The 26,054-nt window shown below is 42.0% G+C and overlaps 2 protein-coding genes across 14 annotated transcripts in view; both read left to right on the top strand.

The window, feature by feature from the left end:
• The window catches only part of CLIP1 (CAP-Gly domain containing linker protein 1), a 99,280-nt gene extending 94,565 nt beyond the window's left edge, over positions 1-4,715 (top strand). For 6 of the 12 annotated variants that reach the window (XM_045534865.1, XM_045534870.1, XM_045534875.1 and 3 more), the window contains 3 exons: positions 968-973; positions 2,638-2,762; positions 3,059-4,715. In XM_045534865.1, the coding sequence (XP_045390821.1) occupies positions 968-973; positions 2,638-2,762; positions 3,059-3,284 (357 nt within the window). In that variant the 3' untranslated portion in view covers positions 3,285-4,715. The remainder of the gene's footprint in view (positions 1-967; positions 974-2,637; positions 2,763-3,058) is intronic. The other 6 variants (XM_045534873.1, XM_045534869.1, XM_045534876.1 and 3 more) reach the window with 1 other exon arrangement.
• Positions 4,716-6,379: 1,664 nt separating this feature from the next.
• On the top strand, positions 6,380-25,732 carry VPS33A (VPS33A core subunit of CORVET and HOPS complexes). 2 transcript variants are annotated; one of them, XM_045534883.1, is made up of 13 exons: positions 6,380-6,584; positions 8,064-8,129; positions 8,558-8,685; positions 9,556-9,742; positions 10,727-10,843; positions 11,419-11,593; positions 13,028-13,221; positions 14,818-14,944; positions 16,308-16,375; positions 17,413-17,550; positions 19,191-19,328; positions 22,955-23,123; positions 23,506-25,732. In XM_045534883.1, exons 1-13 carry the CDS (start codon positions 6,483-6,485, stop codon positions 23,685-23,687), a joined length of 1,791 nt encoding a protein of 596 aa, XP_045390839.1. In that variant the 5' UTR covers positions 6,380-6,482; the 3' UTR covers positions 23,688-25,732. The 2 variants fall into 2 exon arrangements, with proteins under 2 accessions (XP_045390839.1, XP_045390840.1); XM_045534884.1 differs by lacking the exon at positions 8,064-8,129 and having other exon boundaries at positions 6,461-6,584.
• The last annotated feature ends 322 nt before the right edge of the window (positions 25,733-26,054 follow it).

Below are 26,054 nucleotides of genomic sequence, written 5' to 3'. Positions count from 1 at the left end.
TTAATACCTGCGTAGTGTTCCATTATATGGATGTACCATAATTTAGTCAGTTCCCTGTTGGTTGACATGACATTTGGGATGTTTCTGATCCTTTACGTGTATTATAAACAATGCTATAATGAATTATCTTGGACAGCTATCATTTTACATATTAGTATTTTTGCAAGGTAAGTTCCTAGAAGTAGAATTGCTCTGTCAAATGTTCCTTGCTCATCTTTACCTAAAAAAGGCTGGTTTCTTGAAAAATCAGTCTCCTAAAGCCAAAATTAACAAAATAATTTAAGTCCTAAAAATGGCATTATATGGAGACAAACTATTCTATATTGGGAAATACAATTGTACTTACACAACAGCCATCTATACTTTAATTTTAATATTTTGTATATATTTATCCTGTTTAAAATTCAGGCCAGGCATGGTAGCTCATGCCTGTACTATCAGCACCTTGAGAGGCTGAGGTGAGAGGATGGCTTGAGGCCAGGAGTTCAAGACCAGCCTGAGCAACATAACGAGACCCCCATCTCTACAAAAAATAGAAAAATTAGCCAGGCATGGTGGTGGTGTGTACCTGTAGTCCCAGCTACTCAGGAGGCTGAGGTGGGAGGATCGCTTGAACCTGGGAGTTTGAGGCTGCAGCAAACTATGATCTCCACACTGCACTCTAGCCCAGGTGACAAGAGACAGACCCTGTCTCCAATAAATAAATAAAATTCAAAGTTACAAAAGCCATCCTTCATTTTTTAAGTAAAAGAAAAACTTGGTGAGTTTGAGATTGTTTTAGTTACCTGACGTCTCCCTTAAAGGACATGAAAGGGTTCAACGTCATACAAACTTTCTCTGCATTAGCACTGCCTACTTAGTTCGTAAGTCTAACAGGCTTAATAATTAACAATGTTTTCTCTTTCCCCCCTTTCCTTTCTGCTTCCATTTGTTTCATCTGCTGCTGACAACACTTTCTTCCAATCAGCAAATGGTTTGTTTTATGTTTCCTAATTTGCGTGTGCACATGTGTGTGTTTGTGTGTGTGCTGCCCCACAATACTTAATATCCATTTTGTGGCTTTTTCTTCACTCTTAACAGGATAATGACTTAAAAAAAAATTGAGTAGGCCAGGCGCGGTGGCTCACGCCTGTAATCCTAGCACTCTGGGAGGCCGAGGCGGGTGGATCGCTCAAGGTCAGGAGTTCGAGACCAGCCTGAGCAAGAGCGAGACCCTGTCTCTACTAAAAAAATAGAAAGAAATTATCTGGCCAACTAAAATATATATATAGCAAAAATTAGCCGGGCATGGTGGCGCATGCCTGTAGTCCCAGCTACTTGGGAGGCTGAGGCAGTAGAATCACTTAAGCTCGGGAGTTTGAGGTTGCTGTGAGCTGGGGTGACGCCATGGCACTCACTCTAGCCCGGGCAACAAAGCGAGACACTGTCTCCAAAAAAAAAAAAAAAAAAAAGAGTAGTGAAAATAAACTCAGTAGGTCTACCTTCAAAGGTGGCCTTGCCAATGCTGCAAGGGATATTCTGCAGAGAATGACTGTAATGATTGCCAACTTTGTTTCATAGCTAGCCCTTGTAGGAGAAAAAGCCCAAATATACATGAATGTAGATGTACATGTATTTTAAATATTGTAAAGTGGAATCTTTCAGTCTAGAGAAATGAGACCTTTTTGTTAACATTTGTAGAACAGGGAAGAAACTTTTTAAATTAAAATGCCCTTGGTTTGAAAGGAAATGTTCAGGACAAAAGTGTCCCCTCCTGATGCCCATGTCATCATCCCCACTGCCCAGGATCCTTGGCAGGTGCCTCTCATACATGTGGTACCTGCACACTGCCTGCCCTGCGTGCCAAAGTGTTTCTCCTTAGCTGAATGGGAACTTTAGCCTCTCCATTTTCCCTGAAGACACATTTACTTATCATCCCACCGTTACCAATCAGTCATTAAACGATTGTCTAAAGGGAATTTCCACATAGCTTTCTCCTGTGTGCAGAACAGAAAAACCTGGATGGGTTCTACAGTTTAATGGAAGAACTAACCCGTTTTATGCCTTTTGTAAAATTTTTTATATACTTTGTATGTAGCAAAACTAAAAAAACTTAATGCCCATGTATTCAGAAATGTAAGATTATGACTTGGAAAATGCAAGGTGTTTTTTTCAATTGAAAGAAATGTTTCCTATACTTTTTCATGAATCAGTAAGCACACCACCAACCCACAGATTTAGATGTTTTGAGTATAATTCCATTTGCCTCAATAACAAATGAAGCTTATCCATTGACAGCCAGAAACATTCAAAGAAATGTAATTTAAAATGTTTTTTTTAAAATATAAAATAGCATCTACTTAACAAGGAACATTTGAAGAATATTGAAAGGAGGAAGGAGGAAAAAAGAAACTACTATAGCCCTACCACCTAGGCATGGCCTCATTTAAGTTCAGCTCTTTAGTCAATCTCATTCGTGTTTCCTGGGAAGATTGAAAAGCTAGAGCTCAGTAACTGCCTCGGCTGGCCCCTTCAGCACACTCTGCAGCTGTAGCTTGAGGGCATACTTGCTTCCTGACTTCTGATACTCCAGCTTATGTGTGTTTTAGATAGTTGACACATCTCACTGGTTTTTTTTTCTTTCTTTTAACAAATCAGATTGATTTCCTAAATTCGGTAATAGTGGACCTTCAAAGGAAGAATCAAGACCTCAAGATGAAGGTAGAGATGATGTCAGAAGCAGCCCTCAATGGGAACGGGGATGACCTGAACAGTTATGACAGGTATTTCCCGTTAAGCCATCAAAATAAATGTGTGCTTTTAAAATAAGTTCTCCAGTGGATTCTAAAGACAACTGCTTTATAGTTACTTTGCCATAAGTAGATTTCCATAAATCTGGCAAGAGAGTGAGAGACTACGAATGATTAGCCATGAAAATTCTAAGTGTGGAATGTACTAGTTGCACTGGAAGCTCACGGACTTGGCCACACTTTTTGCTTATTTTTTAAAATTCTTTATAAGCGTTTCTATCTCTTCATTTTCTTCTGATAAAGTTTCTGATTTCACACCTTATTTATAGTGATGACCAGGAGAAACAGTCCAAGAAGAAACCTCGCCTCTTCTGTGACATTTGTGACTGCTTTGACCTTCACGACACAGAGGACTGTCCTACCCAGGCACAGATGTCTGAGGACCCTCCCCATTCCACACACCACGGCAGTCGGAGTGAGGAACGCCCATACTGTGAAATCTGTGAGATGTTTGGCCACTGGGCAACCAACTGCAATGACGACGAGACCTTCTGATGAAGCCTCAAGTCCAGAACTGGGCTTTCTCAGATGCGCTAGCGTTTCAGCAATTTAACACCAGCATTGTGCGTGCAGACTTCAGGAGAACTCATGTTATTTTTGACCCCCATCAACAAATCTAAGAAAATATTTTGATCTTCAACAAATCACCCTTTGGTCTTCTCTTTTAAGTTAGAAAAATAAATACTTAGTAGGTGAGTTTTCACCTCTTACTTTGTTTTCTTGATGTTTCAGTTTGAAAACATTGCACCAGATGCCATTACATTTTTTTGTCCCTAGACCTCATAGAAAAATCCTTACCCTTACAATACCTTATTTAAGTAACTTTAAATTATGCCGTTACTTTTCATATTTGCACTAAAATATCCAGGCTGCATTTGTATATTTAGATTTTTTGGTTAAGCTTTTGACACTGGAATGAGTTGGAAAAAAATGTGCCATTATGCATTTTCATCTACTCATTTAAAGTATTTTATTCAAAGAAATATCTGAGCTCTTTGCACTACCTGTTATCAGTAGTGCCTTTATTTCAGGCTTGATAATACTTAGGTGTGATTATAAAGGGAGGGGAAAGCCCCCAAACTGCTGTGGGGACATTTTATAATCTATATGCTGCACCCACTCACTGTACTGTGGTGTTTTGTTTGTTGGTTTTGCATAATTTCAGCTTCTATATATGGTATGTATATATTTTTTAAAAATTTATATTTTGGGAAAAACATACAATTTGTCTTTCTTTTCAGATATTTACCTTTATGAAAAAGAAAACACTTTAAATGATCCTCTGAACATAACAGACTAGGCCAGAAATACCATCATGTGGCTTCCAATTATTTTTTTCTTTTTGTTTTCATTTTGTTTCTTTACCAGATTTCAATAACTGGAAGAATTTTCTCAAAATTTTTTTCCTTCTCTAGCAGCCCCAGCAGTCATTTAATTAGACAATAATCCACTGTAAAACACCTAAATTAACCAATTTACAATCTTCCTTTACAAGTATTTTTTTTACTGTGTTTTTAGATGAATGTACGATGAGAAATTCAACATTAATAATTTTGGATTTTCTTATCACAAAAAATAAAATGAAGGACCTCAGCCACCAGAATAGTTTGTCAACCAGTTTGAATCTATTTATCTTCATTTGAATGTCTTTTAGAATATGTAAAAAGTAATAAAATGTATCTTCCATGCTACCTGTATAGTAAGAACTTCTATAATTGTATATATGCCTTTGATGTATTTCCTCCTCAAGTTTATCAACTGTTTGACAAGTGAATATTAAGTTAATCTGTTATCAGTTGAAATTTTTGGTTATAAACATTATAATAGGAGTTGTTTCACAAACAGCCCACATGTAAAACAGTATTAAAATTTGAGCAAACAAGTGTTCTGTATCTACTTTAATAAATGATGATTCTTTTTTGCCAATGGTAGTAAAGTTAAATTATTCTCAGGTTTATCTGTTATAATGTTTTTTCTTCAAATGAGCAAGGCTAAGCCTTATAAATCTAAATAGCAATTTCCACTGCAGTCTTGTTGCTAAACAGCTTTTAGGAAATTGGTATGTCCTTCTTATCTCAAAGTGTTTTGTGAACTATTTAGCATAAAATAAATACCTACAGTTGTTATCCATTACTGTATCACACCACATTACCTAACAAAAATATAAGTGGCTCCATGTAGTACCAACTATTAATCCATAAAGTTTTAGAAAGAAACTGTAGTATTTACAAAAATGGTTACTGAACCAATTGAGTGTCAGGCCTCTGAGTATCTGTTTTATAAACACAGACTCACCCGGAGGTAGATACTTCCAAAGCAGAGTTACTACTTGAATAAGAACATTACTTTTACCTAAATAATACCCTAAGACAGTAAATCTTAACTTTGGTATTGACCTTAGGTGATGTTAAACAAGTCCCCAGTTTTATGGGGCAACTACAGCAGTACAGCAATGTCTCTCCAGGCCTATAAAATCATCTGTTATTTGATCATCTTACAGCATCCTGATCCCGTTTGGGGACAGTTTATCACCCTGGTCTTGCTCAGTTACACTCAGGCATGCTTGATATTTCGCTAACCTTGGACATTTTACCCTTTCGACTAAGTTGTACCCTCAATTAACAGTTCATGACATGGCCTGAGCACGCTTTTATTCTCACAGGTGTTAAAATGAATGCTACATTCTCAGTTGAGAAAAACTGCCTATGTGAGAAGAGTTCGCAATATGAGCTGGGAAGCACTGAAAACCAGGTTGAGAACTACAGCATGGAAGACTTTGCATGTGTGCTAACAAGTTCTGTTAAAATCTAAATGTCCTTGATGGAATCAAGTCGAGAATAGAAGTTTTGATCGATTGCTTTTCTGCATTCCCACATTCCACTCTCTGCTTACTCAGACTCCATGGTAATTACTTAGTGAGTCTTCAAAACATAAAGTAGTTGTATAAAAGATATTGAAGGGAGCCACGCATTGGAAGACCATGGCCCATTTCCATCCCGAAGTATAGAAACGTTTATATCCTCGTGATAATTGAGCAATTAGCTTCCAGGCAGCCTGCTAAAGTCTTTCCTGTGGACTACACCAATTTACATCCACCTTACTACAACTCGCAAGATAACATGCGAATTTTACTGACGAGGGAAGTGGAGGGACCTGGGTTCCAGATGCGATACCACTTGTGTGAAAAGCCATGTCGCTGTACAAATCTATTAGGAAGGGCTTAAAAACGAAAAAGCCACTCAACGTTCCCTCGGCCCTTGACCATATTCGTAAATATTAGCTTAAAAACCAAGAGTCCTCAGTGCAAAGCGAAGGACCTTCCGATTGCTCTAATTTAAAAAGATTTCCATTAAAGTTTAGCCTCAAGGTACCATTTTACAGAAGTCGCGATTTTTAAACGGGGACGAGTGAGATCCAGTCTCCCTCTTTAAACTCCGAAGACTCCTGGGCTGAGGCAGGGTCTGAAACGGAACCCGGGTCTTGGCGAGAGTACGAAGAACCCGCGAGGCAGAAGCCAGGCGGACACTAGGGCCCCATCAGAGAGTAGTGGAATCCCGCCGACGCTGGCTTCCGGGTTTGGCGTGCGTCACCGGCCCCAGTCACGTGGACGCGCGATCACGTGATACGTCCGTGGGCCTCGCCAGGAAAGCGCGGACGCGGTTAGAGTCGGGGGGAAGGGGGCGGTGGGGCAAGATGGCGGCGCACCTGTCCTACGGGCGAGTGAACCTGAACGTGCTGCGCGAGGCGGTGCGTCGCGAGCTGCGCGAGTTCCTGGACAAGTGCGCGGGCAGCAAGGTGAGGGGTGGGGGCAGCCACACCGCCCTCGCCTCCCCTGGGCCGGCCTGGCGTAATCCGGCTCCTGACCACCTGAGTTGGCGGTGTAGGGGTTCCTCAGGGCTTCCCAGGAGACGAGGCTCACGGCCCTTGTACTCGCGCCCCCGTGCAGGCGTACAGCCCGGAGCCGGCGTGGCACCGCGACTGTTTGTGACAGCAGAATAAGCCACTGTGACAGCCCAGCCCCTGGTGGGCAGGTTTATGTCAGGAGCCCTCGGAGGCAGAGGACGGGTGGGCGGCCCAAGAACGTGGATGGTCCAGTGTGTCCGATCATTACAGCGATCGGATGTACCTTCGGAAGTCTGAAGCACCAACACCTTACAACTTGCAGCTCATACTGATTAATGAGAGTTGTAGTTATTGGAGTTTTAACCTGCCTTCCTAAAACAGGATTATTTCTCCTGTTACAGATCCCAGCTCCCCCAAGGGAGATCAGGGACTTGATAGGATTTCTTTTAAGTGGTGTCACCTCCCCCCTTTCTCCCTTTGGGATTTATAGAGGTACAACTGGGGAGAAAAGTACAACAGGAAAGCCTTAGGAACCGGTCTTGGAGAGAATAGAACCCCCGAGATGGGCAGTGGCAGCCAATGAGAGAAGAAAACAGGCTAAATCGTAGGGGCCCAGTTTAAACTCAGCAAATGATGCTGCAGTCTGAGTCAGATCGTGGATTGTTATCAGTAGCAACGTCCTGGTTGTAATGTTTATTGTACTATAGTTTTGAAAATTGTTACTACTGGAGGAAACTGGACAAAGTGTACACAGAATCACTCTGTATTATTTCTCACAGCTGAATATTAACGTACAATTATTTAAATAAAAATGTCAATTAAAAAAATATTTTCTAGGACTGTCCTGTGGGGGGGGGGGGGACGGAAATAACAACAAAAGAAAAAAAATTAAAAAAAAAGAAACAATGGTGGAGTTTAGCAGTATACTTCACAGGGGCCCAGAGTAATGACTTGTCATGTCAAGAAGCCCTGGGTTGGAGTTCTGACTCTCTTAGGCTGTATGTAAGATCCAAGGTCCCATATGGCCTTTGACAGTTACTTAAACTTCTTGAGCTTTTAAAAATTTTCATGTGTGTCAAAATAAGATTTGTAATACCTATATCGTAAGTTTTAATTTTGTATAATTAGCAATTTCCATATGGTGTACTCTAATAATTAATACCATGACAGAGATACACAACAAACTATAGTTCGTTCTTTCTGTCCAGGATGGTAATTAACTCTTAACTATCCTGTCACCATCAGTAGCATCACTTACTCCTGATGTTATTTTTAGACACAAGATATGAATGTGGTCAGAGCCAATTAAAATTTTTATAAACTGATTAGAGTTTGAAGCAAATATTCCTACTGTGTATGACTATTTTATATTGATATTGTTGAAATTCCTGATATTAACTGTAATAAGGGAATATTTCTCCCCTCTTGTAGGCTATAGTTTGGGATGAGTACCTAACAGGACCGTTTGGCCTGATTGCACAGTATTCACTACTGAAGGTAAATGAGCTGTTTGGGTTTTGTTAGGGGATTTACTTTAGCAGTGATAATAGGATTTTACATTTCCTCCTGAGTAATCAGCTTGCAAAGCTGTTTGGTCTTTGTAAACACAGATACTAGTGCATAATTGACATTTTGTATATAATGGTCCTTTGGTGAGTGATTCTGTGCTGATCCTAGCATTATGTTATGTGACCATTACCTAGTATCTTTGACAGTTCATCCTGTGAGAGTCATTTGAATGCCAATGCAGTAACAGTGGCTTTATCCTAAAATTTTGTCCTTTATGCATTTGGCTTTGGGGGATCTAAATTTTGATAATAAAGTATTAATGTTTACTTGATTGGGGGTATTTATGATTTCTGAGTCTGGAAATGTTAAGTAAATTTCAGCCTTTTCATTAACTTTTCATGTATGTGTTTCCCTAGGAACATGAAGTGGAAAAAATGTTCACACTTAAGGGAAATCGTTTGCCAGCAGCTGATGTCAAGAATATTATTTTTTTTGTCAGACCCAGGCTAGAATTGATGGATATAATTGCTGAAAATGTGCTCAGGTATCTCAGAGCTTATGTTTGATCTAAAAGAGGTTGATCTTAATAATGGTTTTAATGTACTGAGCTCCTTCTCATTGCAAATCCCCACTCTTGCCAGTGCATTGGAAGGTGGACTTTTGGAAAACTGGGACAGGCATGGGAGAATATAAAATGAGAGATGAGAAATTTGTGACATTGCTCTAAACAGTTTGAGAGGAGGATCATCATATAACTCCGTTCTTTCAGGATAGCTGAAAGTTTGAACCTGTATCAGTAAAAAGAACCCTGGTTAAAAAAAGAAGTAAATAAACCTCTGATGGTTATTTTTCAATATACTGAATGCAGTATGCTTGAATTTCATAAGCAAAAACTTAAGAGCTGATTACAATTTAATGTAGCATCCAATCTATAGAGGAAGCCTGCACTCCAGTACAATTGATTGATGCAGCCCCTAACATCTTAAAAGCATAGGAGCTATTTTTGGAAGTCCCTTGTCAAGGAGAGAGAGGTGGGAATCAAGAGTGATCCTTCATTTTATTATAAGACTGTGTGGCTGCATCGCTTTGGCTAAAGAACCATTTGTCTTCAGTAAGACACAGGTGTCCTATTTCAATAAATCTGAGAGCTCTAATGCCCCATAAGTGGTTTAAGAGAATGCTAGAAGCTACACCACAAAGTGCTGGCTATGACTCAGTGCTGCTTTCCTGTCAGAGGGAAGAAAAAAGAGAGGAATCAGCTGTAATGAGTTGAGTCTGAGAGTCAGTATTTGTATGTTTATCTAGCTAGCATTTATTTAGTGCCTGCTGTTTGCCAGGCAGAGGGGACAAAATAAGCAAAATGGTCTATGACTCTTAGGAGCTCATAAACTAACAGATGTTCCTTCCTTTGCAGCGAAGACAGACGTGGCCCAGCGAGAGATTTCCACATTTTGTTTGTGCCAAGACGTAGCTTGCTGTGCGAACAGCGGTTGAAGGATCTGGGTGTTTTGGGATCCTTTATTCACAGAGAGGAGTACAGCTTAGATCTCATTCCATTCGATGGGGATCTCTTATCCATGGAATCAGAGAGTGCGTTCAAAGTAAGTTTGGCATTTCCTGAACATTGGACTTTAATTTTTGCCAAATTTATGAGTGTGGAAGTGTCACGATAATTGCTTTAATTTGTGTTACATGATCACTGTGAAGCCGAGGCCATTTCATGTGTTTATTGATGTTTAATATTTTCTCTTTGGCAACTTTGTTCATTTTCTTTGCCCATTTTTTCTTTTTGAGGAATTCTTTATATATTCCAGATACTAATCATTATGGGTTATAAAAGCTGCAACAGTCAGGCGTGGTGGCTCATGTCTGTAGCCTCAGCTACCTAGGAGGCTGAGGCAGAAGGATCGAGTGAGTCCAGGAGTTCGAGGCTGCAGTGAGCTATGATTGCACCTATGCATAGCCACTGCATTCCAGCCTGAACAACACAGTGAGAATGTGAGACCCTGAGACTCCCAGTCTTAAAAAAAAGAAAAAAAGAAAATTAAAGCTTCAAAGTATCCTCTCCCATTCAGTGGCTTGTCTTTTAACTTTGTTTGTAATGTTTTGTATCATGTAGAGATTTCCCATGAAACATAGTTAATCCCAGTCCTTTGGGAGGCTGAGGCTGGAGGATTGCTTGAGCCCAGGAGTTCCAGAGACCAGCCTGGGCAACATAGTGAGACCTCTTTCTATGTCACATGTTGTCAAAAGAAAAAAATTTTTTTCAATTAGCTGGGCGGAGTGGCACGTATCTGTAATCCTAGCACTCTGAGTGCCAGGTAAGCAGTTTTCTTCCAGAAGCCCCAGCTCTGCTTGGGAGAGCGGCTTCCACAGCTGCACCCAACTGCAGGGCTGCCAGCCTCGTGGTCTGAGCTGCCAAACAGCAGCTTTGGACAAAAGACTCGAGTCTCCCAGCTTCCCCAGCAGAGTGTGAAAGAAATGGAAATGATTTTATTATCTCTTGCTGAATGCCAGCCTGAGGAACAGAGCCAGGCCCCCGGGAGGTGACCACGGCCCGACTATAACCGCCTTTCCCCCCACAGGAGTGCTACCTGGAGGGCGACCAGACGAGCCTGTACCACGCAGCCAAGGGGCTGATGACCCTGCAGGCTCTGTACGGAACGATCCCACAGATCTTTGGGAAAGGAGAATGTGCTCGGGTGAGAACTGGCTGCTTTCTGGTGGTGAAGGAGGGGGGACCCCGTCACACCCCAAGAATGGGGAGGAGTGGGAAACTCTTCATGAGCAAATACAGTTGATCCTCATTATTTACGAAATCTGCACTTGTGAATTGCCTGCTCGTTGCAATGCATTTATAGCCCCCGCGTCACTGCTCACGGTGCTTTTGTGGGCGTGCACCGAGGGGGGAAAAGTGTCAGTTACCCTTGGCCGTTCTCCCCGATGAGGTTGAACAAGGCCGTGCTCTGCCTTCTTGTTTCAGCTCTCAGACTGCAAACAAGTGTCCTTGTCACAGTCCTATTTAGTGTCACATTTTTTCACCCTTTTGTACATTTTTGTCGGTGACGTTGCTCTTTAAAATGGCCTGTCGGCTCAAGTCCAAGTGTTGGGGTGGGCAGCCAACAGCAGGTGCTTTTCTAGAGCTGCTCGTTTATCAATCTCATTCTTCCAGTTTTCCTCCTTTTTGACTTTTTTGGTTGTCTTTCTGTTTTTAGCTGAATTTTAAAATCTGCTAGTCCCCAGGAGGGTCCCACCTGATGCAATGTTTTGTTTCCAGCAAGTGGCCAATATGATGATCAGGATGAAGAGAGAGTTCACAGGAAGCCAGAATTCAATATTTCCCGTTTTTGATAATCTCTTGTTGCTTGATCGAAACGTGGATTTATTAACACCTCTTGCCACTCAGCTCACGTACGAAGGACTCATTGATGAAATTTATGGCATTCAGAACAGTAAGTAAAGTAGGCCTGTTTTCACTAATAGGTAATGTTATAAAAGTATCCTTGATGTGGAGGCTACCATTTTATTTTGCATACTTAAGCATTATTTGAAATTAAAGATCCAATTTTTTTTTTTTTTTTTGAGTCAGGGTCTCACACTGTTGCCCCAGGTGGAGTGCAGTGGCATCGTCATAACTCACTGCAGCCTTGAACTCCTGGGCTCAGGTGATTCTCCCACCTCAACCTCCCAAGGAGCTAGGACTACATGTTTTGGGGTTTTTTTTAATGATTATAAAAGCATCTGTATACATGAGATTTTTTCATAGATCAGATTATTTTCTTTCCCTAGATTCCCTGATGCAGGATTTTTTGGGTTAAAAGATGTTAACATTGTAAGGCGCTTGGTACATGTTGCCAAACAGCTTTACTGAGGAGTTATGTCAGTTTACGAGCCACCAGCAGTTCATGAGGGCATGTGGTGTTCCAGGCACCCAGGGACTACATTGGTTTGGCAGGAGCAGAGGTGGAAGAAGTAGATTAAGGCTACTTTGCAGAGGAACTGGATACCATGCTAAGGAATTTGGAAGCTTATTCTAGATCAGGGTGGACACCTTTTCTGTAAAGACCCAGCTAGTAAATATTTTAGGCTTTTGCTGGTTACACAGTGCAGATTATACAGAGGAATCTTCCTACCTCTGTCATTGGAATGTGAAAAGAAGCTATAGACAATACAAAAAGAGTAGGTGTGGCTATGTGCCAATAAAACTTTATTTACAAAAACAGGAAGTGGAAAGAATTTGGCCCTCAGGCCTTAGTTTCTGATCCTTGTTCTAGAGTGACTTTCAAACTACTTTGGACTGCAAACCCCAGTAAGAAATATATTTTATATCATGACCCAGTATATATACACATGTATGTGTGTGCATGTGAAACTGAGAAAAAAGTTTTATTAAAGAAAAACCAAAACAATACCTTCCTTTCCTTCATGTGATATGGATATGCTCTGGTATTTTCTATTCTATTCAGTTTTTGTTACTGTTGTTATATTGTTTTGCTTTGCTTTTAAGATGGTACTTGCAACCCACTAGCTTGATTTCATGATCCGCTAATGGGACATGACCTACGGTTTGGAAAACACTAAAAGATAGTGGGGAGATCCTTGTGAATTCTTTGAGTAGAAAAGTGACCTAATCCCTGAATAGTTTAGAAATTGGACATTGCTGCGAGTGGTTTATATAGGTGCCCCCAAAAAAGTTAGAACCAGGATATCAATATTAAAGAGTCACTATTCCCTGTACTTTGATCACAACCAGTCAGAAGCTCAGACCTATATGCTATTTGTAGTCTTACATTCTCTCCTGAGTTGGAAATTGTTTTGTGCCTGGGCACTTGATTGGTTCTTCAGTAATTGCACACAGGTGCTCATTCCCTTCCATTGTTGTTCAGGCTACGTGAAACTGCCTCCAGAGAAGTTTGCACCGAAGAAACAGGGCGACGGTGGTAAGGATCTCCCCACAGAAGCAAAGAAGCTTCAGCTGAACTCTGCGGAGGAGCTCTACGCTGAGATCCGAGATAAGAACTTCAATGCGGTGGGCTCCGTGCTTAGCAAGAAGGCAAAGGTCATCTCTGCAGCGTTCGAGGTGAGGCGAGTTTGGGTTGCCATCCTGCAACTCTGGGTTTTGGTAGATGCCCACCCCCGAGGAGAGCAAGAGCTCCAGAAATATGCAGCTGTTAAGCAGGGCTTCAACTTCAGCGCTCCCTTCCTCATCCTTGGTAACTACAACTTCAGTATGGAAAGATCCATGGCTTTTTTCATTTTAAACTTTTTCCCCAGCCCCATGACAAAGGTGTTGTGTAAAGTTTTTCTCCTTTTCTTGGGGGTGAGGGGAGGCGTAGGACAGGGCACAGGTGTTTGCAGTTAATAAATTTTCCTCCTAAACATTTGCTTTATCTTTTCAGTTGTTTCTGGCTGGGCACAGTGGCTCACGCCCGTAATCCCAGCACTCTGGGAGGCCGAGGCGGGAGGATGGTTTGAGCTCAGGAGTTCGAGACCAGCCTGAGCAAGAGCGAGACCCCCGTCTCTACTAAAAAATAGAAAGAAATTGTCTCAACAACTAAAAATATGTAGAAAAAATTATCCGGGCATGGTGGTGCATGCCTGTAGTCCCAGCTACTGGGAAGGCTGAGGCAGGAGGATCGCTTGAGCCCAGGAGTTTGAGGTTGCTGTGAGCTAGGCTGATGGCACGGCACTGTAGCCAGGGTGACAGAGCAGGACTCTGCCTCATAAAAAAATAAATTGTTTCTTACCTCACTTAAGAGGAAGCCAACTGTACAATAAATAGAAGACCCTCTGTAATAGAACTTGCGATTCATGGTGAGAACTCCAAGTTTAACCACCATGTCCATGAGGGGGGGCACCCCGCATGTGCGGTGGGTGATAATGGGATCGCAATTCGTAGCCAGCCCAGGGCGTCTAAACTGCTGGTGTCATTATCACCTGCTTTGCCGCCTCTTGCCTGTTCACCGGTTTATTCTTGGTTTAGCACCTTTTGAAATGTGGGAATTCAGTGAGATGATAAACTCTGAATGTTTAGACTTCGGAAACATAAATTGGAAGCATTTTTGAGGACTAATTTTTCACTGGGCGTGAAGTTATGGATTTTATCTTTCTTAGGAATTATATTCATAATTGATTTTTGTATTTCTGAAGTCACTTTTGGTTTTAATTATTAAATTTTACCAAAAAATATTCTCAGACTAAGCCGGGTTCACTTTGCTCATGGAGTGTGCTCAAGACTGGGGTTCGGTGGCAAGAGTGGATTTCTTCTGTTACACAGGAAGCTCTTTAGTGTGCATGTTCCCTGCTAAGCATAATTTTTTGTCTTAGTATTTTATTCAGAAATTTGTATGGTCTACCTAATACTGTCCTCCATTGATACTCACATGTCCACAAAATACTGACGCAGTGTGAGCTGGTGCGTAGGAAGAGCAGCTGTTAGACGTTTGCTGTCTACGGAAGTGCTGATTCGGGAGCCAGGCGCCTGAGCACTGCCTGTGGTGGTGCACTATCTTTTCTGGTTTTCTGTGTCATGCTGGAGCTGGGTTGGCCCGATTTATTTGTGTTCCATTCTTTCTTCTGCATTAATAGAAATCAAATATCCTCCACACAACACAAGGAGCAGAGCACCTAAAACTAAAGACTCTTCCTGCTGACGTGCTACTCTCGTCCCTTCCAGGAAAGGCACAACGCGAAGACAGTCGGGGAGATCAAGCAGTTCGTTTCCCAGCTGCCGCACATGCAGGCGGCGAGGGGCTCCCTCGCCAACCATACCTCGATCGCGGAGTTGATCAAAGACGTCACTAGTGAGTATCCTTTGGGGTGACTGTCCGTCTGGGGCTGACGGGGACACAGTGTCCGGCACCACCGTCGCCAGCACCGTGATGGCTCCTGGGGGAGTCAGCTCTGGTTTAATACCGACGTTAAGTGTACGCACCTTAATAGCTGGGAATGTTCCGCTTGTGCTTAGCTCAGTTTTTCCATTGTTAATCATATGACAAAATGCGTGGAATGCAGAGAGGAGGAAGAAGTTGACCCATACGTGTGCCGTCACAACAGGAAGTAGTTACCTTCTGTAGTCCGGTTTTTTTCTTCTTGTGGAGGATTACTTACCTGGAGCACCGTGACGTTTCTGTTTGTTTTGTTTTTCCCTTTAAAACTTTCTGTAGAATTGGTACCAAGAGCATATGTTGAAAACTTTGAAAGAGCTCAGATGTCTATTAAACCAAACACAAGTTTCTTCATTAAAACACAGGGCTGCTGGCCAGGTGCAGTGGCTCATGCCTGTAATCCCAGCACTCGGGGAGGCCGAGGTGGGAGGATCGCTTGAGCTCAGGAGTTTGAGACCAGCCTGAGCAAGAGTGAGACCCCCATCTCTACCATAAAGAAAGAAAAAAACCCAGCCAGGCATGGTGGCTCGTGCCTGTAGCCCCAGCTACCCAGGAGGCTGAGGCAGCAGGGACGCTTAGAGCCCAGGAGTTGCAGGTTGCGGGGAGCTACAGTGACACCACTGTACTCTACCCAGGGTGACAGAGTGAGATCTGGCTCCACAAAAAAAAAACAACAACAACAAGGCAATTGAACACCCTTCCTCACAACCCCCCACCCTTTTCTAAAAAAAAAAAAACCACAGGGCTATAAAAGCTGAGAAGGAGATTGTTTGGGGCCCTGTTTTATGAAGTATACTTCAAATCGTAAATAAAACACAGTGTTGGAAAACCAGTCCTTTGTTTTCTCATGTTAATGGAAGTGGAAATCAACTGAAAGTAGGTTGAATCTGATGATGAAAATGGCATGTTCTTGGGAAATGAGCTGTCATTGACACTGAGGCTCATTCTGCAAAGTTCTGGGGTCTGTATTTAAATTCTAAGGATATAAAGGAGTATGGAAGTCGACTAAATGTAATTTAGGAGTACAGAGTTCTAGGGTTTTCCGTGTTTTGTAGAAGATTCTCTTTAGGTGGTGATTTGAACTGTTGCTTGCTTGCTTTTTTGCATGTCTTGTTTCTTTTTTTTTCTTTTTTGTTTTAATTTTCCTTTTTTTAGCTGAGACTTTGTCCAGGATTTTTTGCATGTCTTATTTCTTAATCATGCTCTGTGTATAAAAGCACACCATTCAAATAAATTAACACTGAATTTCTAACTTGCAAATTTGCCCATTATGTTTTAGCTTCTGAAGACTTCTTTGACAAATTAACAGTGGAACAGGAGTTTATGTCTGGAATAGACACTGATAAGGTATGTGGGCAAAAAAAACTCTTCTAACAAATAGTTGAAAGTTTATCAAACGTAAGATTGTAGGCAGTGCACAGTGGCTCACACCTGTAATCCTAGCACTCTGGGAGGTCAAGGTGGGAGGATCACTTGAGCTCAGGAGTTTGAGATCAGCCTGAGCAAGAGTGAGACCCTGTCTCTACTAAAAATAGAAAAAATTAGCTGGCAACGTGGTGCTTGCCTACAGTCCCAGCTACTCAAGAGGCTGAGGCAGGAGGATGGCTTGAGCCCAGGAGTTCGAGGTTGCAGTGAGCTATGATGACACCACTGCACTCTAGCTGAGGCGACTGAGCAAGTCTGTGTCTCAAAAAATGAAATGAAATAAGATTATAGTCAGAAAAGCAATTGCATCGATTCCCATAACTTGCCTAAATATTTTTGAGAGCAAATGCAAAATGTGAAAATACAGATTTTATCAAGTAACAGATATTTAACTACTCTCTGCAAGACACTTTCTGCCATCCGTGGTGAGATGAGACCCGTCAGCTGACATCAAAGATCTTTAAGGATTGTAACAGATAAAATTAAGATATTTGCTTTTTTGAGAGAATTTCTTATATAATTCCTTTAAATATCTAGCTCTGTCAGTAAGTTTTATTCACTTTAAGTTCCTAACTTATAAAAAAATTCTTACTACTTTTTGCTAGATAAAGTGCTGATATTATTGAAAGAGACTAGGTTACACAAGCCCCAGAAGCCCCAAACATGTGGCAGCCTCTCAGAAAGTCGTCCGTGGAGACAGACGTGTCAAGACAGGCATTCGATTAACTAGTTGTATCCTCACCCGCCTTGGGCTCCAGGGATGCAGCCCAATTCCTGGGGTGTTTGTGTGGGGTCAGGGCTGGGGATGCTATTTCAGGGAAGGATTGGGGAACGTGAAAATAACGAACCATTCTCCCACACATCATCTTTATTTGACTTTGAAAAATAATAGTAAACATCAAGTTCTTTGAGTCCCCAAACCAGATCCTTAGCATATGCATATACAACCTTATTTCTAGGTCAACAATTACATCGAGGATTGTATTGCCCAAAAGCATCCACTGATCAAGGTGTTAAGACTAGTGTGCCTCCAGTCCGTGTGTAACAGTGGACTCAAACAAAAAGTCTTGGATTATTACAAAAGAGAAATTCTCCAGGTCAGTGTATGTTTTAATTATTAATTCACCAAGGGGAAAAGCATCTTTTAAAAAAATACTTCACAAAGCTGCTATTTTGGTGTATTGTTACCATTATTTTTTTAATACCTAGAGGATTTGGTCTTGGTATCTGTTGTCGTTTATTGTATTTGTATAATAATAATAGCTGGCATTTATTGAGCGTTTACTATGTGCCAGGGTCTATTGGAAGAGCTTTGTGTATATGTATATATTCATTTGTTTAATTTCCATAACAGCCCTATGAGTTAGATACTGTTATTGTCTCCATTTTATGGATGAAGAACCTGAGGCACAGACTAGTTAGGTAACTCACCCAAGGTCACCCAGCTGGTAGGTGGCAGCGCCAGTGCTAAAACCCAGGCAACTTGGGTCAAGCACCCATGTTCTTAACTAGGCAGTTATGCAATGGAGGAATAGAACTTTCTGCAAATTTCTGGTAACAGTTCTTTAGCAGGCTTGCTTAGTTTAAGCCTGTATTACTTTATAATGAAGAAAAACCCCACTGTTACTTTAAAAATTCTCTCCTCTGTCTGAAAATGTCTCTCCTCTGTTTGAAAATGTAAGAGTAAATGCTGTTACTAGTTAAAGTACATTATTGTTAACATTAAGTGCTCATTAATTTTTTTGTCTTTTTTTAAGTATGCATTCTCATGCAATTCAAATAATGCTGGGTGCGGTGGCACACACCTGTAGTCCCAGCTACTGGGAGGCTGAGGTGGGAGGATCGCTTGAGTCCAGGAATTCAAGAGCAGCCTGGGCGATACAGTGAGACTCTGTCTCTGAAAAAAAAAAAATTAAAATAATGCAGAAGTGTATGGAGCAAAGTGTGAACGTCCCCTCTACCCCATTTGTCCCCATTTCCCTCCCCAGCTGTAACCACTGTCAGCAGGTTGGTTTCCCTCCTCCCAGACCCCCCTCTCTGTGTATATACAGAGGATATTTCATACAGAGACTGGGGAGCAAGACTGACTGGATCCAGGTTTCAGCTCTGCTCTTTGCTCACTGTGTGGCCTTGAGCACGTTGTTTAAACATGTCTGTGACATGGAGGAGATAGCAGTACCTACCTCGGGGGTGACAGTCAGGATGGCTGAGTGAATGTCTCCAAAGTGCTTAGGACCAGAACAGTGCCCGCTCGGAGAGAGTATGACATAAGCCTTGGCTACTATTCTTGACTAGTTGCTTTTTTATCAGAAATAAATCCTGCTATATATAGTATTCTATTACTGGGTTTTGACCTTAAGAATATATCCAGAAGGTCTTTCTTTTTGAGGTATAGCTATACCTCATTCTTTTTTAGAGCTAATTATATCCCATCTATAAATTTACTGTCACTTATTTGATGCCCACTTAGGTGAGATCCATAAATTCTGACTTAAAAGTAAAAAATTTAAATCCCTATTTGAGACAAAGAGCTGGATTAATAGAAATAAGCAAGCAAATGTAGGACAAATGTCATCCTTTCCCCTCTCCCCTGTGCGGTTGACATTCACTGCTGGACTTTGGTAACACGTCCCGGAGTACAGATCAAATTGATTTGTTGGAAGGGCCCTTTTTTTAAAATCGCAGAAACCCTTTTCCTGATCTGATCTGACATCAAGGCCAACGACTTCTCTCGCAGACCTACGGCTATGAGCACATCTTGACCTTGCACAACCTGGAGAAGGCCGGCCTGCTGAAACCGCAGCCCGGGGGCAGGAACAACTACCCCACCATTCGGAAAACGCTGCGCCTCTGGATGGATGATGTTAACGAGCAGGTAAGACGCGCTCCTCCACTTTCACTCGGTTGAGTTCCTGGGTAGATAGTTCATTGTGACAACATGTGCTACATCTGCCTGGCTTCCTAAAAATAATTTCCTAATGTTTTTGCAAGAGTAATGCATCATGTGCTGTATCCGTCAGAGTCCCAGCAGGAAGCAGATGATGCTCCCAACTGGGCAGTTTGCGGAGAGTTTAATGAAGATGTGAGCAGGGGCAGGGGGAGGGGGGGTGCTCACCAGCCCAGACCTGCAGGGCAAGGAGAGGGGGTTATTTCAGAAGCCTGTCTTGGAACCTGGAGGGAGGAGCTGTGTGGGGAGGCCATCCGACCAAGTGAGGGGTGGGGGCCTCTGCTTGAGGGCACGGCCGGCCTCCAGCAATGTCACCGAGAGGAAGCCGGGCAGTGGAAACCTGGGCCTCACGCCACTGCCTGCTCTCCAGTTCCCTCTGCTGCCTTCCCCTGGGCAGCTGCAAACCGAGGGCACGGGAGCCTGTCGGTATGGGGGCTCGGGGAGAGGGTGGAGAGTGTCTGGAGGAGCCAGTGGAAATGTCAGCACACTAAACAATTCAGCCCCCAAAAGCATGGCACACAGTGCCAAGGGAGCTCCCTCCATGCCAACCCCAGTTTCTCTGCAGAGGCAACCCTGTAACCAGTGTCTTATCTATCCATTTTTTCTTAATTTCAAAATATTAAGGGGCTACGCCTGTTTTAGGTTACATGGATCATTTTTGTGATGCTTGAGGTGTGGCTGTAGGTGTGCCCGTCCCCCAAATGGTGTTCACAGTACCCATTAGGTTGGTTTTTTCCTCTCTCCTCCTTCCCTCTCCCCTCTGGTTGCTTTCCACCGAGTTTTCCTTCCCTCTGTGCACACATGAGCTCACGGTCAGTTCCAATTTAATAATGAGTACGTGTGGTGTTTGTTTTTCCATTCTTGAGATACTTTCCTTAGGAGAATGGTCTCCAGGTCCAGCCAGATTGTTGCAAAAGGTATTAATTCATCTTTTTTCATGGCTGAGTAGCACTCCATGGTGTACATATACCACGTTTTATTAATCCACTCATGTATTGATGGGCACTTGGGTTGTTTCCACATCTGTGCAATTGTGAATTGTGCCTCAATAAACATTTGAGTGCAGGTGTCTTTTTGATAAAAAGTCATCTTTTCCTTTGGGTAAATACCCAAGAGTGGGATTGCTGGATCGAATGGTAGGTCTACATTTAGTTCTCTGAAGAATCTCCATACTGTTTTCCATAGAGGTTGTACTAATTTGCAGTCCCACCAACAGTGTATAAGCCTTCCTTTCTCTCTGCATCCACTCCAGCATCTCTTGTTTTTGGACTTTTTAATAAAAGCCATTCCAACTGGGGTAAGGTGGTATCTCATTGTGGTTTTAATTTGCATTTCCCTGATGATTAGTGATGTTGAATATTTTTTCATATGTTTATTGGCCATTTGTCTTTCCTCTTTTGAGAAGCTTCTGTTCATGTCTTTTGCCCACTTTTTAGTAGGGTTGTTTGATTTTTTTCCTTGCTGGTTTGCTTGAGTTCTGTGTAAATTTTGGTTATTAGCCCTTTATCAGATGTGTAGCTTGCGAGTATTTTCTCCCATTCTGTAGGTTGTCTGTTTGCTCTGTCAATTGTTTCCTTAGCTGTGCAGAAGCTTTTTAGTTTAATCAAATCCCATTTATTAATTTTCATTATTGCCATGATTGCCATTGGGGTCTTAGTCTTAAAATCTTTGCCTAGGCCAGTATCTAGAAGAATTCTTCCTGCATTTTCCCCTAGAATTCTTATGGTTTCATAGCTTAGATCTAAGTCTTTTATCCATCTTGAATTAATTTTTGTGAGTGGTGAGAGGTAGGGGTCCTGTTTCATTCTTCTGTATGTGGCCAACTTTCCCAGCACCATTTATTGAATAGGGCTTCTTGTCCCCAGCATATGTTGTAGTCTGCTTTGTCAAAGATCAGCTGGTTGTAGGTAGATGGTTTTATATCTGAGTTCTCTGTTCTGTTCCATCAGTCTGTGTCTCTTTTTGTACCAATACCACGCTGTTTTGGTTACTGTATCCTTGTAGTATAGTTTGAAGTCTGGTAACGTGATGCCTCCAGATTTGTTCTTTTTGCTTAAGATTGCTTTGGCTATTTGGGGTCTTTTCTGGTTCCAAACGAAGCATAGAATTATTTTTTCTAAATCTGTGAAGTATGACTTTGGTAATTAAATGGGGATTACATTGAATTTGTAAATCATTTTGGATAGATGGACATTTTAACAATGTTAATTCTACATATCCATGAGCATGATATGTTTTTCCATTTGTTTATACCCTCTGCAGTCTTATCTATCCTTTTAGAAAGATTCTATGTATATACAGACATTTTTACACAAAGGGTGCATGTCCTCTACCTTCGGTCTCCAGTGTTCCGACGTGGGTGCACTTTGCTTTACCTTTATTGTGTATTCTGATGTTTCTAAATTTCTTTTCTTTTTTTTTTTTTGAGACAGGGTCTCACTCTGTTGTCCAGGTTAGAGTGCAGTGGCATCATCATAGCTTACTATAACCTCAAACTCCTGGGCTCAAGCAATCCTCCTGCCTCAGCCTCCCAAGTAGCTGAGACTACAGGCATGAGCCATCACACCTGGCCTTGTCTTTTCTGATTTTTCATCAGAGACTTTATTAGGCTGGCTCTTGCAACAAAAGCTAATAACTACACAGTATCCTCTATCAATCACAAATCGGATTCTTTTTCCCCATTGGAAAAATAGAGACCCTTAATGTCTATGTCGTATCATGTAGGTAATATATTAGTTCAGCTGTCTTCGCTGTTCTGACCTTCCTTCCCCAAACCCACCTCCACTTAACGGGATCTTGAAGAGCCTTCCATGATCCACCCCATTCTTTTTAATTCTTTTTAATTGCTACATAGTAGTTTCGAGGCTGTACCTTATTTTATGATTTAACAGATTCCTACGGATAGAAATTCAGGTTGTTTCCAGTCTTTTGCCTTTATATGCAGTGTTGTAGTTAGTATGTTTATACTTTGGTCTTCTCTGGTGGATAAATGCCTAAAAATAGAATTGCTGGGTTCAAAGATTATACACATTGTTGCTCAGCTAGAGAGTGCCAGGTTACCCTCTGAGAAGTTTCTTGCCAAACCAAATGACAGTTTTTCATCTTCAGTACCTAGAGCTGCTTTGAGTGGCTTTTCAAGATTTGAGTCAAAAGTGAAGCTCTGCAGCCTGGGCAACGTAGTAAGACCTCGTCTCTATAAAAACTAAAAATAAAAAAATTAGCCACGTGTGGTGGTACATGCCTATAGTCCCAGCTACTTGGGAGGCTGAGAGGGGAGGACTGCTTGAGCCCAGGAGTTCAAGGTTGTAGCCACTGCACTCCAGCCTGGGTGTCAACGAGACCTTGTCTCTTAAAAAAAAAAAAAAAAAGGTGGAGCACTCTGGATGCTGAAATAGAGCCCAGCTGGGGTGGATTGGAGCAGGACATGGGGTGGGGAGGTTGTGTTTCTGCCTTAAAATCCAAATCAGATGATTTTGGATTATCCAAAAGGCCACAGTCAGGTGGCTCTAAGTCTCTATATCCACAGGCGCTTTTTTTGTTTAATTATTGAACAGAATCCCACGGACATATCTTACGTGTACAGCGGTTACGCACCGCTCAGTGTGCGACTGGCGCAGCTGCTCTCCCGGCCGGGCTGGCGTAGCATCGAGGAGGTCCTCCGCATACTCCCAGGGCCCCACTTCGAAGAACGGCAGCCTCTGCCCACAGGACTGCAAAAGAAACGTAAGTCTCAGTCCAGCATCTGCAGATAATTATGCACTGTTAGTGTGGTTTTCATGTATTGTACAGTTGCTTTTCAAAATACATTGGTAAAGCACTTGAGAGTCAGAATCAGATACACTTCTTTTACTGGCTGCAAATGTATATGGAAAGCACTAGAACTGTGCTGCTCCCTCGGGAGTAGCAGCTTCCAACCTCTGTGTTGAGAGTCGCAGGCATTAGAAAAACATTGAGATTAAAATCAGTGTTCCTGAGTTTCATATGAACCGTCTATATTAAGACACCTTTGACTTTTTTATTCTTAGGAATGATAAAATGTTTTAAGAGTTGGAAAGAGAAGCACCAATAAAAAATAGTTTTTAATTCTGAAATATTTAAATTTTAGGTCAACCAGGAGAAAACCGAGTCACTCTGATATTTTTCCTTGGGGGAATAACCTTTGCTGAAATTGCTGCCCTGCGATTTCTCTCGCAGTTGGAAGACGGAGGTACAGAGTATGTAATTGCTACCACTAAACTAATGAACGGAACCAGCTGGATAGAGGCTCTGATGGAGAGACCTTTCTAGGGTGTCCAAAGGAGACATAACAAGTGTATTGCAGAATAAACTGCCTTTTTGAAGAAGTTGCTGAAATGAAGTGAAACCCCATAGAAGAAACACAGGAATACCGAATTCACTTTGGGGTCAGCTTCTTAAGTTATACTACTGTCTTCTCCTTTCTGCTTCTCTTTTGTGTTCCTAATTTCTAGAAGAAGGAAGACTAGAAGAGAATCAACCTGGGTAAAAGAAACACTGGTTTTGAGTTTTCTAAGCTCAGGATCTTCGTTAGGGGCTTCTGGAAGTACATTATGGATGGTGGGGTGGGTGATCCGTACAGCCACACAAATGGAGCCAGTTCTTAAAATAAGAAAGCCAAGACTGAGGAAGGAAAAATGAAAATAAAAGTAGAATGTCCAAACCCTAATACCCAGTGCTGTATTTCTTGAAGACACACCATGCCTAGCACAGTGGTTAAGTGTCAGGGACTAGAGATGATGTTATCACTGAGTTGAAATTTCTTTGTCTGCACAGTATGGCAGATTTATATTTAGGGTCACCAGTCTCTGTCTTAACTCATCACTGAAGCAAGTTTTGCTTCTTCTCCTTCTTACAAAGCAAAAGGTTTGGGGGAGCTTCCTGCCCAGAAACAGAGGTTATGCTCTGTCAGATCAGCTACATCTGTGTAGGTTCCATACTTATCCAGGGCCTTTTACATTGAAGGACATAATCATTGAGGACCAGCTTCCTGAGACCATTAGTGTACGTGTTATCAAGTCCAGGACGTTTCAGGGTGGGGCCTCCGTTGAGGTTTCCACTTTCTTTCCTGGCCATCGTGGGCCCAACTTCCAGCTGGTCCCACTCTGAGCAGTGGTAACTCTTGTTTCTTCAGCATCTTCCAACTCCGTCTCCGGGGCAGCTACCCCATGTGCTTCTCTGGCAGTCTGTGGCCACTCTGTGCTCAGCCTCTTGTATCTGTTTTGCTTGAAAACACGCAGCTGTTTCAATCCCTGGTCTGTGATCGCAGCCTTCTCTGGTGTATCTCATCGATGATGGAGTCCAGCAGCCACAGCTGCTGCCCTGCAGGAGACTCTCAGGCCGCGGTGGAGAGCAGGGGTGTTGGTGGAGAAGTTGAAAAAACTTGTGTGCTCCCTTCCTCCCTCCTGCTCCATCCCAGTGTCCGGAGGAGGTGAGGGCACCAAGGAGACCAAGTCAAGTTCATGGTTTCACTGCCCAAGTCTCCAGCAAAATTAGCTAGTGCCCTGCTTTGCTCTGTCCCGTCCGGGTGTGGTTTCTATTATAAATTGGTAACCACACATGGTTTTCCCTCACCTTTCTCATAGTGGAATTCTTACAGGCATGCTGTGTATTATGAGTAAAAGAGGAATTCTGTATTTTTTTAAAAAATCTCTTTAGTATAAGAATGAAGGGTGGGAGGGGCAATATTTAAAAGATTTGTTTTTCATGGAATTAATTTGGCCTTGATGGTCAGTATTTGAAAATGTCTTAAAGAAAACCATTGTTGTTTTAGAAAATCCTTTTTCAAATACTTGTTATCCCAGGGAGATTAGTTTATACCTTCTAGCCCCAGCAGTTGTCAGCCTCAGCTGCTTCAGAAAATGAAATCCACCTTGTCCGTCAATGTTTTTGGCTCATGGGATTCAATTCAAGTCTGGTCAAGTCTCCTTGGCTGGGGTTTTTGTCCTGTGAACAGATACTCAGTTGTGGTCTCATGTGTCTACATTCACTCAAGACTCTATACTTGCTTGCTCAGAGCATAGCCAGGTCAGTTCCTAAAAATGTATTCAGCAGAAGACTTTAAAACATCAATTGCTTCATTTGTATGCAAATACAGAGTGGTAGATAATTATATATTATACGCCTTTGTGTAAGTTCATTTAATACTTGAAGCAGTCTTTGTCTCGAAGGAGTATTCCCTTCCTGAGAAAGGGGATGTGAATGGTACATTTATTCTTGGAGAGGGTGGATTGTTTACATCATGTCTGGACTTTTGTCTAGTTGGGTAGACGGTTCTGCTACACCAGCAGTCCGCTTAATAAAGAAGTCTACATAGACACTGTTTTGTGTCTTACTATACAGTTTTGAATTTTAGCCAACAGAGAAGTAAGTATTTTGTAGTTTAATTGTGGAACAAGAGAGTAATGTTTGATAGAGGGACCATTAAAAAGAGCACATTTAATTCTTGGAGAGAACTGGGAAGATCTCAATGTGAGTTCTATTCCATTCTAGCTCCGCTCTCAGTGGAAATGAACTCTGATTTATCATGACATGCTGCTCTGTGTCCTGTTCTTGGTTGTATATTAAAGACTAGCCTGCCACCAGGAGAAAGCGTTTATATTCAGGAGAGTTGAATTCAAAAAGAAATACTTTTTAAAA

This window comes from Lemur catta, chromosome 21 (assembly GCF_020740605.2).
Source record: "Lemur catta isolate mLemCat1 chromosome 21, mLemCat1.pri, whole genome shotgun sequence".
Lineage (NCBI taxonomy): Eukaryota > Metazoa > Chordata > Mammalia > Primates > Lemuridae > Lemur > Lemur catta.
Note: the sequence above shows the minus strand (reverse complement) of the source record. Positions and strands in the feature narration are given on the sequence as shown.